Here is a 19,985-nt window from a genome sequence, read left to right on the forward strand (position 1 = left end):
GCAACACCTTATGTATCATTTTGGTAAATACCATTCACAGCCTACACTTACTCTAAAACAGGGTACAATGATAAGCCCTCTTCTGCAACAATCAGATATTTATTAGGAAACAGATATTTTAAATACCTTGTATACAGCCATTCTGCCATTGCACTTGACAGATGGTTTTCTTGGAGCAAAATGTAAATGTAACGGAAAATGTAGCTTTTTCTAACAGTATGTATATTGTTTTTTTGGTTGAAGAGTCCCAAAATGTGAAAGAGGATTCATTTATATCACCTCAACTCCTTTACCCTAATGTTAGTTCCCTTCAGAAGCTGTCAGCAGCTAGCTGAAATTACGATGGAATCTGGCAGTGGTATTTTTATTCAATAGAACTTTGCGGACTAGGATAGGCAATAAACTTGCCATCAAGCTAAAACCATTGGCAAGTGATTCAGTTCTTTCTAATTGGCATGCATTGTTTAAGCGGTTAATAACCCTGGTCTTCTAGGTACTTTGTTTTTCTATTAGCAATAAACAACTTTGTAATTAAGTGGCAGAAATCAAGTAGTGAAAACACAGCAGCCATAAAACTTTGCAAAATAAAAAAATATAAAAAGTGTGGTGTAATGGTTAAATTATTGGGTTAGAATCTGGGAGATCCAATGCCACAACTCTGCCATGGATGACCTTGGCATGCTGGTCAGTCAGTCAGCTACCCAGTTGTTGTGATGAAAAAACGGAGATTGGGAGAACAATGTAAGCTGCTTTGGTTCCCCATTGATATTAAAGGTGGGATATCAATGAAGTAAAAAGTAAAGTATCCCCCCGCCCTCACATACATTTGCATTTATTTGCTTTTATACATGCACAGACTGTATTTAACAGAGACATTAATGAAGGAAGTGGAAGGAATGCAGATGGGAGGAGAGAAAATGTATGTGCAAACTTGCTGGCAAAGAGATTGAGCAGCAGTGGGCAAGCTAGAGAAGAGACTGCTTTGATTTGGGGAGGGGTTGTGGCTCAGTGATAGAGCCTCCGCTTGGCATGCAGAAGGTCCCAGGTTCATTTCCTGACATCTCTAGTTAAATGGCTAGGCTATAGGTGAGCCACTGTGAGTCTCCAATCACCAATCACCCAATGGCCTGATTCTGTATAAGGCAACTTTATGTGTTCATATAACCCTGTGAATCCCTCCCAAACATTTAGCAAGTTTTCAAATATTGTTTTAAAAGACAGATTTGGCTTCCTTACTGAACCAGGAAGATTTGAATTAATCATCACTCCAGATAGTATCACATAGTTTACTATGTTTTGCCCCTGCAGTGTCTGTTTCTGGACACTGATGAAAGGTAATTAAATTTTCTGACAGAGTGGTTCCTCAGTGGAACAGTGTTCCTTGGTAGGTAGTGAGTTCTCCTTCTTTGGAAGTTTTTAAGCAGAGGCTAGATAGCCATCTGACAGAAATGCTGATTTTATGAACCTAGGCAAATTGTGAGTGGGGAAGGGATGTGTTTTGTCTCTTGTGGCCCTTCCTTGCATGCCCAGGGAATTGCTGATCGCCGTAGTGGTATGGTAGGTGAATTTCCTCCAGGCTAGGCTGGATTCTGGAGATTTTTGGTGGAGGGGTCACTTGGGCATGAAAATGGGGTCTCTGTGGGTAGGCAGGTAGTTGTGAGTTTCTGGACTTCTCAGGGTTTGACTTGATGACCATGGAGATCTCTTTCAGCTCTATGATTCTGATTCTAGGGGGTCTAAATTTTTAATTTATTTTTATTTCTGTACTGCTCCGTAAACAATATCTGTTGTTAAGTTGCCCAGACACATGATACATGAAGCCTGTGTTGTACAAGAACTAGAATGCTAAATCAACATTTGTGTTGCCTTGCTTTGTTCACATATATTTCAGTAAGCTTTGATTGGGAGTTCTTCATAAATTTTGTTTTTTAAATTTAGGAGTGCCTTTTTTACTTGTAATGGGTCCACATCTCCCCTCTCCTACATTCATGGGATAGTAAGATAGTCTTGTTCTGTAGTTACTGTTCTATCAAGTTTCTTTACTTTGTATATGTCTTTATACTACTGTTTTAGACTTTGGCCTTAGTAAAGAATCTGTCGATCAAGAAAAGAAGGCCTATTCTTTCTGTGGTACTGTAGAGTACATGGCACCTGAAGTTGTCAACAGGAGAGGCCATAACCAGAGTGCTGATTGGTGGTCATTTGGAGTTCTTATGGTACTTGATATTTCAATTCCTAACTTAATAACAACAACAACTTTATATTTATAATAATTTGCCCTTCCCTGCTGCGTCACATAATGTTTAGATGTGCTTTTTGCTGCTGCTTAGGAAATTTTAATTTTAATTTTCATTTGCAAGATTTGACAGTAGTTTGTTATGTTGTTGTGGTTGTATTCTGAATATACTTTTTCAGTTTTTAATGGAGTGGGATTTCCTGTACTGGACTTTACAAAATACCCTCATTTCTTAAGCTAAAAAATGCTGCAATCTTTAGAACAGTATTAGACACAGAAAACCGTGTGAAATTGTATTTTGAAGATTTATTCCTCTGGCGTATACACTTTCAATACAAGTGTCTTTCCCGTGACTCTGGAGTCTTTTTCATCAGGCAATCGCCTTTTGCCAGAGGAAAGCAAAACAAACAGTGGAAACGGTATATGGGATCCAGCTCAGAAACCTCTAGTATAGTAAAGTGGTTTAATGAAGAATATTTATGGTTTTAATGAATAATACAAACTCCCAGACAGCTTTCAGATTTTATTTAAGTTTTAAGTGCTCAGTCTTCATACTTCTTAACTATTTGGCTTTCCCCCCCCAGTTTGAAATGCTTACTGGTACACTGCCATTTCAAGGCAAAGATCGAAATGAAACTATGAATATGATACTCAAGTAAGTGCATACTAGGTTTCTTTCAAACTGATGTATTGGATTTGGGAGGGGTTATCTCTTCAAGTATGGTAAGAGACTTCAGGGCTTGGTTCTGAGAAAGGAGGGGATATGCATCTATGAGAAATGGGCTCTTATTTTTTACAGAGAATGGGCAAGTAGCCCTGTCAAAAAACAGCCAGCAAATGTGCTTTAGTATACATAGCTCATAAGAGTCCAAATAACAAATTATAAGGATTTGTGATTTTTTAAAGATCAAATTACTGATTTTATTTCTATTTCTATATATCATATCCTTTTTTTATTCTGATAATATTTTATCCATAACTGTTGATGTTATTCTGTTGTACATGACATTTTGTTAAAATGTCTTATCTTTGGTCTATGTCCACAAATAAATGTAATTTGATTTGAGCCAGCTAATGAAAGTATTGTGGAATGCAATATTTTTAGTGAGTTGGATTAAATGGAATGGATTAAACAGGAAAATGTCATGCTATATATGTTGTAATATGGAAATTTCCCCCTCTGGAATTATTCGGATTGACCTGCATACATTCTTGTCCCATTTATCATAATAATAATATATAATATATAATAATTTTCTTATTTGTACCTACCCTGGTCAGCTAAGGGCAGCTGAAGGCAACAAAAACAACAAAACCAGAGATCGTCCATTAGGGTGACCAGAGCCATCTCCACTCAGAAGCTGGACTGGAATGGGTCAAGTCAATGTTGTCTCCAGTAAACCCTGTATCTGTCCCGCAACTGCACACTCAATCACCTGACCCAGAGATGGTTGATACAAAACTGAGAAGTAGCTGGCATGGTCAAATGGGTCCAGCCCCAATTTTTTATAGAAGTGGCCTGAAACCAGGAACAAGTCAATAATCTCCTGGAGGGGGGGCACAAATCTTTTCACTACGAGTTTTTACTAGCCATGAGAGTCACAGGTCCAGGGAGTGAGTGGTAGGTCAGACCACTGTCAGACCACTACATTGACCAAGGAGAGCAAACTGAAGCAGTCCAAAATGGGACCATGAAACGGCCAAGAGGCCACCGGTTCCCTAATTATTAAACATGGTAGATAAATCCTGGCAGAGCAACAAGACTTTCTTTAGAAAACTTGCCAAAGCCTCACAGCTAATGGTTAATTGAGCATTTTTGGATGATACATTTGTCAGGGATGTCAGAGATTGAATTGCTTTAAATAATTGAGCCAGATATGAGCTAACAGAGACAATAGAGGCTGCCAAATATTCCCATTTTGTGGCTCTCATAAGCATTCATAAGTGACTTATAAAATGTTCTTGATGCCTCGTCACAAGTTTTCCATCACGCTAAATCTAGTCAACTCAGCTCCTGTTTCTGTTTATGCAGCTCTGATGTTTACCATGGAGCTGGCTTGGGATGGGAGTGGAGAGGGCATCGGGGAGCTTTCTCATCAATGGCTTCAGAAAGACAGCTATGCCAGTCTTCACATCAGTTGAGTTGCCAAGAGGCATCAGATCCCGCAGAGCATACCAGAAGCCAATTGGATCCATAAGTCTCCTTGGGCAAGCATAAATCTGCTCTCCGCCTATACAACGACGGAGTAGGGTATCGATCTGAGCCTTAAGGGCAAAATGGTCTGACCATGGCACCAGGTGGATATGAACCCTCTCCCAAAGATAAAATCCAGGTGTGGCCTGCTTGATGTGTTAGGCCAGTAACAAACTGGGAGAGTCCCAGTGTTGCTGTGGCAGACTCTTGGTCTGAATTCTGTGAGAGACCCGTTTTCTCTACATAAACTTTGAAACACCCCAGAATTAATAATCTGGTGAACTGCAAGGCCCATCCAGCTACCGGCTCCAGGAATTTCTGCTGGGCATCTGCTGGCGTGTTAATCGATCAATCCACCAGACCAGGGGTAGTCAAACTGCGGCCCTCCAGATGTCCATGGACTACAATTCCCAGAAGTCCCTGCCAGCATTCGCTGGCAGGGGCTTCTGGGAATTGTAGTCCATGGACATCTGGAGGGCCGCAGTTTGACTACCCCTGCACCAGACAGATGGACCAAGTTCACTGCTTCCCACACTCGGCCCACACATTCAGTTCTTGGGATCCTTGGGCTGGGGAGTGTCCGAAAGGAAAGAGAGTCTTGGTGCTGCAACTCTCCTCCACCATCAGCCTTTTATCCGGGATTTAAAAGTGTATTGCATAATTTGCAAATTGCATGCTCTGAATTAATCTCAGCTGATATGATTGCTGAGTGCATTTGACAGAGTGCTATTTCCCCCCCCCCTAGAGCAAAACTTGGAATGCCGCAGTTTCTAAGTCCTGAAGCTCAAAGTCTCCTGAGAATGCTGTTTAAAAGAAATCCATCCAATAGATTAGGTAAGCATCACTTAGACTTTACAGCAACTAAAGCTTTATCTTTTGTAATCTTCAAAGAACATATTTTTACCAAGCAAAACCGTAAAGGCAAAGAGGGCTAAAGATGCTCTTGAGCCGGGCACCTTCATGACTCTTACAAATGATTTTACATTCTGCTGCATTAAGAGTTGTGGCCCAGGCCTTATTTGTATCGCCTTATTTAGTTTCACAGCAGTCTCGTGTGGGGCTAGGTCACTGTTAATCCAATTGGATAATTAAGAAAGTGAGGGAGACAGAACTTTCCCAAAGCTGCCTAAGCTGTCTGATACTGCTTCCATTGGATTATCTTGACTGTGGGTATAAAGGACCTTAATCAATTTAATGTGATCTTACAGTGTCCATTAAGTAATTCAGTGTTGTCCTAAATACCTTCGCTGTCACAGAAGAGTCAGTATCCAAGAGGAAAGCAAAGACTTTAAAATGATAATTTGTGTTTACAACCTACCCCGCCGTGCAACTGTAGCACTGTGCCTTATTCACCTTCTGGGTTCTAAACCGGTATGCTGATCTGTCGGTGGTCTTGTCGAATGCCGTGATCCATTACCTGCTGTAGTTGTGCTTAGGATTGTGCATTCCAGTCTGAGCCAAAATATATATACCCCAGAAATGTATCCCAAATACATCCTGTTTTTGTTTGTTTGTTTGTTTTGTTTGTTTGTTTGTTTGTTTTGTTTTGTTCTCTGGACAAAAAAATGTCCAGAGAAATCTTGGATTGGATATATTGGAAAATTGCTGGATAGATCCAAAACCAGTTTCTCCCTCCTTTCACTGATTGCCAGGCTTCTAGAAGAAGAGTTGGTTTTCATACGCTACTTTACCCAAAGGAGTCTCAAAGCGGCTTACAGTTGCCATCCCTTTCTTCTCCCCACCACAGATACCCTGTGAAGTAGGTGAGGCTGAGAGAGTCCTGATATTACTGTTTGGTCAGAACAGCTTGATCAGGAGTCTCAAGGCAGCTCAAAGCGGCTTACAGTTGCCATCCCTTTCCTCTCCCCACCACAGATGCCCTCTGAAGTGGGTGAGGCTGAGAGAGCCCTGATATCACTGCTTAGTCAGAACAGCTTTATCAGTGCTGTGGTGAGCCCAAGGTCACCCAACTGGCTGCATGTGGGGGAGCAAGGAATCAAACCCGGCTTGCCAGATTGGAAGCTGGTGCTCCTAACCACTACCCGAAGCTCTTGAGCAAGTGGAAACTTAAAAGTGACTGTGTAAATTTCCATAACAGTGTGTTAACTATTATGCAACTATGCAAAGGATGGCATTAGCGGTTGTTTTATTTCTGCTCCCTGTTTATTGGATCCAACCCATTGCTATTTTAAATGCTATAGGTAGAGTTGAGAGAGTGAGTCTGAGGATATAGAACAGATCTGTTGGTTGTACAAATACTGACCATATATTTTCCTCTCTGCTTAGGTGCTTTATTCCCCATATGATTGAATTTTGTGCTGAAGTTAGAGAAAGTGTCCCTGATTCTGATCTTATTTGAATATTTATTTATGTACATATCTTATTTGTAGTCGTTACATATTTTGTATTCTTGGTAATTATAGGAGCTGGTCCTGATGGGGTTGAAGAAATTAAGAGGCATCCCTTTTTTTCTACCATTGACTGGAATGTGAGTGCATTAAGGATGTCCATTGCAGTGTTGTTCTAATGATCTTCTGTTCTTAGAAGTTAGTGGATATACTAGTTAGTGGATATATACTAGTGCATATAAGTATACTGAATACTTATAAGCAAGCATAACCTGTCATTTGAATTAAAGAAGAAAAAATATTAAAGGGGATTTATTAAAGTTTAACATAAAGTAGACTTTAATAGTTTACAGTAAACACCTGCAGTGTTTTTTTAATCTGATCCATGTTAGTTAAAGAGATGATATACAATAGCACCTTAAGGGCCCATTATGCACGGCCGCCGAAACAGCGATTTCAGGTCACATGGAAAACGCGGCGGGGGAAGAAGTGAAGCAAACCGCTTATGCACGGGCCGGGGCGCAACGGCGACAAAACCCAGAGTAACTGATTATGCACGCGGTGACCCCGGCACCACTTCTGGTTGCGCCCCGGTCACCCGGAAGCTGCGTTTTCTTGCGCGTTTCGCTAACACGGCTTTTTCGGTGGCATGCACCAAAGCTGCGGCTGGTTGCCGCCGGCACTGTGCGTTATCGGTGATTTTAGTCGCCGCCATTCCACCCCGAATATGCGCTATCCCCCCCGGTCAAGAACAGTTTAACAGTCTTCAGGAAAGAGTCGTGTGCTTAGCTGTGTTGGTCTGAAGCAGCAGAACAAAGTTTGAGTCCAGTGACACCCTTACGACCACCAAAGTTGAAGAAAGTTGTATCTGAAGAAGCTTGCATGCATATGACTTATACCTTGAATAAACTTTGTTAGTCTTGAAGATGCCAATGGATTCAAACTTTAGTTTTCAGGGAAGCCATTCCTAATATCATCTCTGATATGGCTGTGATTTGAAATGGCTGTGATTTAAAAATAAACGAAAAGAAACAAAATAAAATTTTCAGCAAACCTGTGACATTTTTCAGTTTTGTGGATAACCGTCTTGTTTATTCATGTTGAGAATTAGATACACTGATGATGCTGCATATCTTTACAATGATTTGAAAGAAAAATATATTTTTTTAAATTTCAAGTGGGGAAATGATTGATCAAAGTTACTAATACAAACTGAAGTTTAGGCTGTGATTAAAGATATTTGTTTGTGATGAGAACAGGTCTTGGAAACTCTTATAGTCTCAATAGTCTGTAGTTGTGTGAGGAAAAAATACTTTATGGGTATTATATCAATTTCAGAAATTATACAGGAGAGAGATTCAGCCCCCATTTAAGCCTGCTTCTGGAAAACCCGAAGACACATTTTGTTTTGATCCAGAATTCACAGCCAAAACGCCAAAAGGTAAAGCAAAAAAAACAAAAAATTCTAGATGAGCATGATTTATTATTATTATTATTGTTGTTGTTGTTGTTGTTGTTGTTGTTGAATTTATTACCTGCCATTCCCTTGCTGCTCGTGGTGGGTTACAACAATATAAAACCCCATAAAATACATTAAAAAACCAATTAACATATCAATAGTTAATAACTACCTGGCAAGAGCGGCTGATCAACTATCCATTCCCCCCTAGCAAGTGGAGAGGGGATACTGGTGGTACCCGTCTCTAATCCCAATCCTCAGGTCCCGGGGGGCATAGATGTTAAGCCTGGTCTCAACTGTAAACCTGGCGGAAGAGCTCCGTCTTGCAGGCCCTGCAGAGCGATGGAAGGTCCCGCAGGGCCCGCAGCTCTCCCGGGAGCTCATTCCACCAGGCAGGGGCCAGGACCGAGAAGGCCCTGGCCCTGGTCGAGGCCAGGCGTGCTTCTCTAGGGCCGGGGACGGCCAATAGATTTTCTCCTGCAGAACGTAAAGCTCTACGGGGGGCATAGGGCGATAAGCGGTCCCTCAGGTATGTGGGTCCCAACTCGCGGAAAGCCTTGAAGGTTAAAACCAAAACCTTGAACCGGATCCGGGCAGCAATTGGCAACCAGTGCAGCTGCCTCAGCACTGGCTGGATATGGGCCCTCCAAGGTGTACCAGTTAGGACCCTAGCAGCTGCATTCAGCACTAGCTGAAGTTTCCGGATCAAGGACAAGGGAAGGCCCGCGTAGAGCGAGTTACAGAAATCTATTCTGGAGGTGACCGTTGCATGGATCACCGTGGCCAGGTGTTCGGGGGACAGGTAGGGCGCTAGTAGTCGGGCCTGGCGAAGTTGGAAGAATGCCTGGCCTGCTACTCTTTTGATCTGTGCCTCCAAAGTTAGGGAGGCATCAATGATCACGCCCAAATTCCTGGCCTGGGACGCAATGGTAAGATGCGCCCCTCCCAGGGTGGGCAAGCGCGCTTCCTGATCCCGCCCCCTATGTCCCAGCCACAGGACCTCCGTCTTGGAGGGGTTGAGTTTCAGGCGACTCTGCTCGAACCATTCTGTCACCGCTTCCAAACATCTGGCAAATGGTTCCAGGGGAGAGTCCGAGCGGCCGTCCATGAGGAGATAGAGCTGGGTGTCATCAGCGTACTGGTGGCAACCCAGTCCAAAACTCCGCACCAGCTGGGCCAGAGGGCGCATAAAGACGTTGAATAATGTGGGGGAGAGGACCGCGCCCTGTGGGACTCCACATGGAAGTCTGTAGGAGCGCGAGAGCTCATCCCCCACTGCTACCCTCTGGGTCCGGTCTTGGAGAAAGGAGCGTATCCAGAGTAAAGCTGTTCCCCGTATCCCCGTTTCGGCGAGGCGGTGGACCAACAATTCGTGGTCCACGGTGTCAAAAGCGGCCAACAGGTCCAGAAGAACTAGCACTGCCGACCCGCCTCTATCCAGCTGATCTAGAATTCTTCACTTCCCCTAAATTTACAGCATGTTGTTTAATGCGCCAAAATCTGTTATGAACATGTCAAATCTGCTAAACAGTAATTATAATAACCTTTCCACCTATGTTTATCATGTGTATTTACCTCCTCTTTGAAAGATGCTTTTGGTTTTCCTTCTGTTGAATCTTTATCCCTATGAAATTTTGTTCCTGTTAACTTTTTTGGAAAACAAACCTTCGAATTTAGGCATTGTGATCACATTTTTGTCATAGTGTTATACACATATAGTTTTGGTAAATTTGTGAATGTAACTGGATGACATTTAGATTCTCCATTTTTCAAAAAGATAAATTTTATATATCTGTCTAGTGTCTTATATTGAAGATATAGTCTTCTGCCTAATAAATGTAAATTTAACCACCAGATTCTCCAGGAGTTCCACCTAGTGCTAATGCACATCAGCTCTTCAAAGGCTTTAGCTTTGTTGCAACTACTGCGATAGAAGACCACAAAAACTCCCCACTCAACAACATATTGCCAATAGTACAGGTAAAGATATCCCCCACCCATTTTGGTTCTAACTATTTGCAGAAACAGAAAAGTCAACTTATGTAGTGATATTTGATATTTGATTTACCATAACTGCTTGTTAAGTAAACTTTTATATAATGTGCATCTGTCTTTCTTGGCAAATACCGATACCCTATGGCAGGGGTGAGCAAACTGGCTTGGATGGGAGTGGAGTATACATACTGCATTTGCTGGCAGGGGCTTATGGGAACTGTAGTCCATGGACATCTGGAGGGCCACAGTTTGCCCACTCCTGCCCCCTATGGGAAGCAAAGAAACTGGAAATACAGACTTGTTGGACTAGGGTCTTTACGTTCTAAGTTTCAATTCATACATCTACCCTGCTGAGGATTTGGAACATGTGCATGTCTCTTTACCATTTATAAAAGTTGAAGAACTGTGTGATGGAGATGCTGTACACATTCAGACAGTCAAATTGTTAGCTGTCTCAAAATGCTGTGATATTGTTCTACATTTTGATGTTGCAATGTACTGTGCTACGTGAATACACTGATTGTGACCTTTAAATGTAAATGTCCTAAACAAACTGAAGCGGGCAGTGACTTATTAAAGCTCATGCCCAGCCACAAATTTTGTTAGTCCTTATGGTACTACTGGACTCTCATTCTTTTCTACTACCACAGACAGACCAATACAGCTCTCCATTTTGATCTCTCTCTATTGTAGTTAGTTGGATAACCAAAATTTTCCTGGAGCTTGTTTTGATCTCTGATGGTTGGGTTGGATATTGCCTGTTTGTTATGGCAGTGTAGGAGACAGCTGGCAATAGCATAATGGGTAGAATGTTGGAATAATATTTGGGACACAACCAAGTCTGAATCCACATTCAGCTTACTGGGTCACCTTGGGCCAGTCACTTTCTTTTGGTTTAACTCACTGCATTGGGTTGCTTGTGTTGAGGATAAAATGGAGGAGAGAAGCAGGAGACCCTACAGAAGACAAGTGGTGAATCAATATAATAAGGCAAGAAGAATTTGTTACTTGTCTCTGGTAAAGTAACCAGTGTTTGCAGAGTCGGATCAACCATGGTGGCGGCCACGACATATGGCATTGTGGGCTGATGTTACTGGTGAGCACGGGGACCACAACTGGGTCTCCAGAGCCCATCACTTTGTCAAAGAAGGAAACCAGTTTGGTCTGGGAGGATCTGTTAGGGATAAATCCATTCCGACTTCCCCAGATGAACAAATTGTCCTTCAGATGATTGCAGATTGCCCCCTTTAAAACCTGCTCGGTTATCTTCCCTGCACCTGAAGTTAGACTCCGTGGCCTATAGTTTCCTCGTTCATCTCTCCTCCCTTTTTTGAAGTTTGGGATAAATTTTACTCTCCTCTGGCCTCCTGGTACTTCTTCAGTCCTCCAAGAGGTCCTAAAGATGATGGATAGAGGTTCTACAAGCTCTCCAGAAAGTTCTTTTGTCTTCATCCCTTAATTTAATATTACATGACAACTTATGTTTGCTTTTAGCAACTTCATGGAAACAGTGCCCTATTCACAGATGCGTATGAGCTCAAAGAGGACATTGGTGTTGGGTCCTACTCTGTGTGCAAGCGCTGTATCCATATAGCTTCAAATATGGAGTTTGCTGTGAAGGTATTTATGGAGCTGCTTCTTATATATCTGATATTTCTTGCCACCCATGGGGAATTTACCAACATTTAGCGCCTTAAAAGTTCTTAAAGTTATTTCCTTAACAGTAATTGATTACCTGTTATGTGGTTTCATTACAAGAAGTAGCAGATTTGTAAAATTTAGATTGAAGACTTTTAACACAGATTCGCTCAACCCCCCTCCCCCCCAAAAAAAAGACCCAACTGCTTATTAAGTTGATGAACTGCAGACATTGCAATTGGTGGGTATGCTTGTTCATGTATCTGAGAAAGTAGCCTTGGGAGTTACAACCACTGGTATGTTTTTTTGGAGTTAGAGTAGGTCTCTAAAGTGCCATTGTGTTCATTCTTTGTGTTCTGTAAACCAAAGGCAAACATATTTTTAGGCCTGACCTGAGTTTTTGAGTGGAAAGCTGATTATAAATTGAAATAAATGAAAGGACACTGCTGTTCTTTATTTTATGGCTTTTCAATCATGAGGGGATGTGCGTGAGCAGAGTGGGAGTTAAATTGTAGATCCTCAGTACGTTGCTATGTCCTACTTGGATCATTGTGACATGTAATAGTTGCAGTTAGCTATAAATTAGCAACCGTCAGCGGATGTAAATTCTGTTCAGTTTTTCTGAAGCAGTTACATGGCTTTGTCATTAAAAACTATGATTTGGTTCTATGTGCCTGCCTGCTGATAGTTCTACAGAGGACTGTCATTTGTTACGAAGTAAGATTTAACATTTAACAAAATCTGTAGTAAATAAAACGATTAATAGTATGTAACTGTTTTTGCCATTCACTTTTCTAGATCATTGACAAAAGTAAAAGAGATCCCTCTGAAGAAATTGAGATTTTGATGCGCTATGGACAGCACCCCAATATTATTACTTTAAAAGATGTATGTATTCTGGTTTATATTGTGTTTCAGAAACCATTATTAAGCATTGCTACAAGTAATGTCCTCTGTCTCTCTGTCAGAATATATAAAAGGCAACTTTTTTGTAACAGTTGACAGTATTTTTCATTGAAATACTCAAAACGTCTTAGCAATTATAGAGCATTTATTATATGGCAGTGTTAAGTGGGTTCCAAATGTATATAAGATTCATGAACCAAAATACTTAGATACTGGATGCAATGGCTTGACTATAGTTTCTTTGACTCACATGTAGTACTGGCACATTGAACTTAACATAGGGTTTAAAAAATACTTACAGGTGGCCACATGCATATTTATCCAGGTTACCGATTAGGGGCCCTAAAATGGGCATGTGTGCATAAGAATATAGAAACTATAAAGACAGGATAAGTGGATAGCTTGATTAGTGGTCAAGCACTTGAATTTAAAGAAGTTTTGCTCTGAAATTATTCTAAATTATTCTATGAGAAATGTTTCCAAGAGAGCATGTATTCCATCTGGGTGAGGAAATTGTGACTTTGAGTGTGTATGTATGTCCTCTATTCCTCCCTATTTGGGAGGCTGTATCTACCACCCACTCTCACATGTATTAGATGTCATCAGATGCCATTAACACAGTTATAAAAAATAGCCTCATCGCCATTATCAGATGGGTATGCTCTCAATACTTACTCCTAATTGAGATATGCATATCTAGAAACTTGCACATTTGAGTCCATTTGAATTTGGTGGTAATAAGGAAGAAATTCCCCGTTTCCCCATTTATCGTATCCTGTGAAATAAAGTAAGCAATCTGAAGTGTGGATGATCAACCTAAGGCAGTGGTTCTCAACCTTCCTAGTGCCGCAACCTTTTAATACAGTTCCTCATGTTATGGTCACCCCCAACCTTAAAATTATGCAAGTGTTTTTTCACAGAAATTAAACCGAAACTGACCAATGGCATGAAGATCCATTGTTCATGATCGTATATAAATAGTCTATGAATTGGTGGGTGCCTTCAGGAGGAGCGGCAACAGTGACACACCCCCCCCCCCCGGCCAAACTGCTCGCCCTGCCGCGACCCCCAGGTTGAGAACCACTGACCTAAGGTCTAATTCAATGCCTTGTCTACATTCTAAAGTGCTCCATTTCTTACTTTGACAAGCTTAGGTTGAGCATTACATACAGTGAGTTAGGTTCAATGTACATGTGCTGCTAAATGTACATGTGCAGCTGAGAATTCTGTTGTTGTCCCAGGGTCCTTGTTGGTATATGTTCTGCATATTGATGGGTTAAATGATACTTTTTTTTTTCTTGTGCCTTCAGTACCTTGGGAATATTTGTGTTACTCAGTTTTGTTAATCTTCTGCAGGTGTATGATGATGGTAAATATATCTACCTTGTCACTGAATTGATGAAGGGAGGTGAGCTGCTTGATCGTATTCTCAGACAAAAGTATTTCTGTGAGCGGGAAGCAAGTGCTGTATTGTACACTATCACCAAAACAGTTGACTATCTTCACTGTCAAGGAGTAAGTTATGAATAAGCATACCTTTGAACGCTGTATAATAACTGTAACAAGTTCTTTTCCATGTACCATCTTGAAAAGTATATTATTAACATTTTATTAGCCAGCATCACTGTAAACCTAGAACAGGGTACTATTTATTGTAATAGCTGACAATTAGCAAAATACTATATTGGTTGGTTAGACCGCGGTAAATTCAGAAATTACTATGCAGTCCTGAACACTCCAGCCTAAAATTTCAGTGGGTTTAGACTGGATTAAATTCATATAGGATTACAGTGTTGGTCATATATATCAGGCAATTATGCTAATTGCAATACTTCTGTGTCGGAAGTGTTTACCAGTGTTTTGTTTGGTCTTTTTAAAAGGTTGTGCATCGAGACCTTAAGCCCAGTAATATCTTGTATATGGATGATTCAAATAATGCAGACTCTATTAGAATTTGTGATTTTGGTTTTGCGAAACAACTTCGGGGGGAGAACGGGCTTCTCTTAACGCCTTGCTATACTGCCAACTTTGTAGCTCCAGAGGTGTGTGGAATTTCATGTTTATTTTTCTATGTATCTTTTTTGACATTTAAAGTCAGTTGTGATATATTTGCTTCATATTATCTTAAAGAAAAGCTGACATTCTAAATTACCATATTTGTAGAGACTTGTTCTGATAAGGCAAGGTAGCTGAAATATGAAATGCAGCATTAAAATAGTTCAGTGCATTCAGAATTTTTAAGCAAATGTATAAACCTGGATTTCCGTATGACTTTTATTTGCATGTAAGAGCAGAAGTTGCAGAAAAGGTAGCTGCTATATTTAAACATCTCCTGAGCTAAGTCAGCTTTCAGTGGAGTCTTTGCACTGATGTAGTGGTGTGTTTCTCTCTATTAGGTTCTCATGCGACAGGGATATGATGCTGCTTGTGATATATGGAGTTTGGGTGTTCTCCTCTACACAATGCTGGCTGGGTAAGCATTTGTTATTGGGTTATGGTTAATATTTGTATTCAGAACCTGGACATTCCTAACTTTCATAGCATTAATATGATGGCTGGTATTTTGTATGAACTTTGACAGCCATACTAAGATTGTAAGTCTTGTACTTAAGGAGAAATACTGTCCCAACATCCTAATTACTGGCCAAAATCCAAAGAATCATTGCACTAGTTCAGTGAATCCATACTCATTTTTAGACTCCTTTCTCCTTTTAACAACTAAAAACTGGCAGGCAGAAATGGTAGCGGTCCAGAAGCAAGGGAGTCAAGGAATCTCAGTGGTGCCACTATAGCACCAAGGTACTCCATTAATTGGTGTAGTGGTTAGGAGTGCAGACTTTTAATCTGGTAAGCCAGGTTGGATTCTGCACTCCCCCACATGCAGCCGGCTGGGTGACCTTGGGCTCGCCACGGCACTAATTAAAGCTGTTCTCCATTATCGGCCTATAGGAGGGGTCAGGTCTCAGAATGTTCATGGAACATCCAATGCCTGGAGTACTTAATCAGCACTGTTTTGAGAATTTCTCAGCTTCCAAAGTGAGATACGGAAGTTGGTTCATAATTTGTTTTTATACCCATGAGTATACAGTCCAGAGTTATTACAATCAAGTAAAATTGATCACAGTCCCTATTTGGTGTCATTCTCTCACTGTCCATTGCATGGTATGATTCATTCCGTTCCTCCCTTGTATCTCTCCTCCCACTTTCTCGGCTGCCTCAAGCTATGAATCAGGCTTTCACTTGTGACAGTCGGCACCTGCAGATGCAGTTAGGTCTAAAAACGCCCCAAGACTGTAAAGCATATTGTAATTATATTAGCTCCCAAAGCTTATCTGTCTTATCTATAGAAAAGCAGAATAGAAGATGATGAATGGTAAATATCAGAAGAGCTGAGAAGCTATGGGGGCCGAAGGGAACGGAATCCTCCCCCCCACCACCCCGCAGCCGCTTCCCTTAGTGCATCTCAATTGGGCCCTGCCTCGGACCAGCCACGCCCACTCTCCACCCACTTAGCCCTTAGCGCATTATTATTAACAGCGAGCCCACTGTTACAGATATTCTGCCCCGACCAGCTTGCTGGGTTGGCATTATAAAAATATAATAAATAAAATGTGAGGGGCGGGGGGGGGGGGGAGAAATGAATCTTTCCTTTGATTTATGCCTCATATTGCAAAAATGGTAATGGATGATTGTCAGCATTAGTTATTTATAGTTTTAAAGCAACCATGCTTTAAAATTGGAAATTGGTCAGTTAGTTGGCAACTTGCAGCTCAAATTGGACAAGGTAGGAAAAATCGGCTTCAGCAGCCTTGATGATATTAAGAGCTTAAGCTGCCTGGCAGAATGGGCTATCACATCTATTCAAACATAGACATGCATACAGAAGCTTTACTCAACAGGTGAAGATCCGTCGGCCGTGATACAAGCAAAATAAATGATTTTATTGGCGCTGGCAAATAACAGTTTATTCCACTGTAAAACAATTTCTCAATCTTTCCAAATCATCAAAACGAACTCCCGGGTATTTTTCGTTTTCGGTATCTTTGTCAGTGATATGTGATACTCTAAATCAGGGGTAGTCAAACTGCCGGCAGGGGCTCATGGGAATTGTAGTCCATGGACATCTGGAGGGCCGCAGTTTGACTACCCCTGCTCTAAATACAAAATATTTCTTTTGCTTACAGAAGCTTTACTGACATTTGGTCTATTACTGAGGAAACTAATTCACAGGGAGCTGGTTCCATATTGCCCTCACCCTGAAATAGTTTCATTTGCTCCCTCTGATCTCATTACATGACCAAATATGGTTGGCTTCATGATATTATGGTCACAGGAAGTTAAAACGGTGCCCTGGCTGTAGCCTGTCGGTGTCTGAAGAGACTCACAATGGAGCTCTGATGCCATCATTTGAATGCTGGGTATGGAGGAGACAACTTGAGGTGCCTTCTCCCTGCAGGCTCCATCCTTTAGCTTAATCCTATTAATAGTGAATTCAATAATTTATTTGCCATAATTCTTTCTTTTATATTCCAATTTAGGTATACTCCTTTTGCCAATGGCCCCAATGATACCCCAGAGGAAATTTTGCTACGAATAGGAAGTGGAAAATTTTCTTTAAGTGGAGGCAACTGGGACACAGTTTCAGATGCAGCAAAGGTGTAAATATGTTTCATTTTCTACCTCAAAAGAATGTGAAAGTTAAATGTGTGAATGCAGTAGAGCAACTTATGTGGTAGAGTCCAACAATTTAAATGTGCATCAAATCGATGTAAAAATTTTCATGGGCTCCTCGTTTGCAATATAAGTGTTGCTTTCAAAATAAAATTAACGCTTAGCTTTTGTACTTTGTAAATCTTTCCTGTAAAGGGTTTTGACAGAATGGACCAAAGCAGTTGTTTTAGAATTCCTGTTGTAAGGACTTCAGTTATACAAATTTTGTACTTTCATTTCTACTTTCATGGCTTGAACATGTCAAAGATGATCATATATGTCTTGACCTTTGTTTATCTTGTGATTTTGTGGCAGCTGATGCGTAAGATTATTACTGTACTTTCTCCTCTGAAATCAAGAGTACACAATAGGATTTTCAGTGTGTGCATATGCTCAAACAAAAATCATATGGTAAAAGAAATGCAAAGCAAAAAGTATATATATTCAAATGAGTATCCATGTTGCTCTAAAGTAGCACAATAAAATCAGAGTGCAGTAGCACCTTTAAGACCAACCAAGATTTATTCAAGGTGTGAGCTTTCGAGTGCAAGCACTCTTCAAAAGCTCACGCCTTGAATAAATCTTTGTTGGTCTTAAAGGTGCTACTGCACTCTGATTTTAGTATATATATTAACTGTATGAGAGCCTCTTGTGGCACAGAGTGGTAAGCGGCAGAAATGCTGTCTGAAGCTGTCATTGAACTGACTATGAGGTTGGGAGTTCGATCCCAGCAGCCGGCTCAAGGTTGATTCAGCCTTCCATCCTTCCGAGGTCGGTAAAATGAGTACCCAGCTTGCTGCTGGGGGATAAAGCAGTAATGACTGGGGAAGGCACTGGCAAACCACCCCGTATTGAGTCTGCCATGAAAACGCTAGAGGGCGTCACCCCAAGGGTCAGACATGACCCAGTGCTTGCACAGAGGATACCTTTACCTTTTACCTTATTAACTGTATACAAAACCTCCCATTAATTATTTACCGTGCCAGCTTTCAGCCATTGTTTTGAGAGTAGTTCTAAAAGTCTTTTGAATGCACAACACTGACTCCCCCTGAAAGTGGCTGAACTTTGCAAGGCTGAGGTTAAATCAGCAGACTGGTTCTACCATTTACTGTTACTCATCTGCTGCTAACATTAAAACATGTGTCGGATTTCACTAAGGCCCAGCAGAGTCAAATATAAGTTGCTGTACTTCAGTCTTCACAATCACATCGTCCTGTTTGATCTTAACTGTTGTCTCTGTTTAACTTACTTTAATATAGGATTTGCTATCTCATATGCTTCATGTAGACCCACATCAGCGATATACTGCAGAGCAAGTTCTCAAGCATTCATGGATAACATGTAGGGATCAGTTGCCACACTATCAGCTGAACAGGCAAGATGCGCCACATTTAGTAAAGGTAAAACTGGTACCTGTCTTCCATTCTCCTTGAAAATCGGACATTATTTTTGCAGATGCAGATCTGATGATCTCTGAACATTGTTTTCCAGGGGGCCATGGCTGCCACATATTCTGCACTGAATCACAAGACATTTCAGCCTGTGTTAGAGCCTGTCGCAGCTTCCAGCTTAGCTCAACGGCGAAGTATGAAAAAGCTAACATCAACAGACTTATAGATCCACTGGGAGCACTTAGCCAAAGTGGGACAAGGGGAGAAAATCCAATAAGTGGCTGAGTGTCTGCCTGGCCTGTGATTATAAAGCATGTACAAGTTTCTCCTACACTACTTGAATTCTGTTAAAGTGGAAAGGAAGCAAAAAGGACACAGGTCCAGGGAGATTCATAATGTGTTCTAAAGGAAGTGTTGGTGGTTCATCAAAGTTAAAACGTCAGGGTGCATCGCAAAGATCACGAGGAATTTCTATATGCTGTCCTTTTCAGAGATCCGCTGCATTAATAGTTTTTAATACTGTATATTTTCCCCAATTCCTAAAGATATGGTTTAGGGGACCATTAACAATGCTCGAGTTGTAAATTTGGAAGAGGAAAAACAGGTGTTTAGTATTTTCGCCACCTGGCGCTAATGTAATAAAAAACCAGCAACCACCTTTGAGCTCTATAGTTTTGTAAATTCGTCACTTAGCGATGGAGGCCGTTCATTGAAACGACTGGCAGAGCAGGGCAAGGGTAATCGAAACAAGATGCATCAGTGCAAAATGTGTTAGTGCTCATATGGATGTCTAAATCAGACCGTGTTCGGGCCATGTGTTTCTGAAGATCTACACTTCAGTTATAATATGAAAGCCCCTCCCTGAATTACAGAGGGGGGGTCACACTAGGAAAGTTCTGATGTGAGGCTGCTGATGGGGAGGGGTTGTTAGGGCAATATCTGACCTGAATAGCCCAGGTAAGCCTGATCCCATCAGATCTCAGAAGCAGGGCCCTGGCTAGCCCTTGGAAATAAGAAATACCAGGGTCATGATATGGGGGCATGCCATATGATAAATAAATAATGTTAGATATATACATTGGTGACATCTCCACCCTGTGAGAGGTTT

At 41.2% G+C, this 19,985-nt stretch overlaps 1 protein-coding gene across 3 annotated transcripts in view; it reads left to right on the top strand.

Moving 5' to 3' along the window:
- RPS6KA6 (ribosomal protein S6 kinase A6) overlaps nucleotides 1-19,540 on the top strand; it is a 47,563-nt gene extending 28,023 nt beyond the window's left edge. For 2 of the 3 annotated variants that reach the window (XM_077308920.1, XM_077308923.1), the window contains 14 exons: nucleotides 2,067-2,216; nucleotides 2,821-2,891; nucleotides 5,176-5,264; nucleotides 6,854-6,918; nucleotides 8,117-8,219; nucleotides 10,093-10,217; nucleotides 11,727-11,852; nucleotides 12,669-12,758; nucleotides 14,133-14,291; nucleotides 14,657-14,818; nucleotides 15,173-15,249; nucleotides 17,315-17,432; nucleotides 18,746-18,886; nucleotides 18,978-19,540. In XM_077308920.1, the coding sequence (XP_077165035.1) occupies nucleotides 2,067-2,216; nucleotides 2,821-2,891; nucleotides 5,176-5,264; nucleotides 6,854-6,918; nucleotides 8,117-8,219; nucleotides 10,093-10,217; nucleotides 11,727-11,852; nucleotides 12,669-12,758; nucleotides 14,133-14,291; nucleotides 14,657-14,818; nucleotides 15,173-15,249; nucleotides 17,315-17,432; nucleotides 18,746-18,886; nucleotides 18,978-19,103 (1,602 nt within the window). In that variant the 3' untranslated portion in view covers nucleotides 19,104-19,540. The remainder of the gene's footprint in view (nucleotides 1-2,066; nucleotides 2,217-2,820; nucleotides 2,892-5,175; nucleotides 5,265-6,853; nucleotides 6,919-8,116; nucleotides 8,220-10,092; nucleotides 10,218-11,726; nucleotides 11,853-12,668; nucleotides 12,759-14,132; nucleotides 14,292-14,656; nucleotides 14,819-15,172; nucleotides 15,250-17,314; nucleotides 17,433-18,745; nucleotides 18,887-18,977) is intronic. The other variant, XM_077308922.1, reaches the window with a different exon arrangement.
- The last annotated feature ends 445 nt before the right edge of the window (nucleotides 19,541-19,985 follow it).

This window comes from Paroedura picta, chromosome 13 (genome assembly GCF_049243985.1).
Source record: "Paroedura picta isolate Pp20150507F chromosome 13, Ppicta_v3.0, whole genome shotgun sequence".
Classification (NCBI taxonomy): Eukaryota; Metazoa; Chordata; class Lepidosauria; order Squamata; family Gekkonidae; genus Paroedura; species Paroedura picta.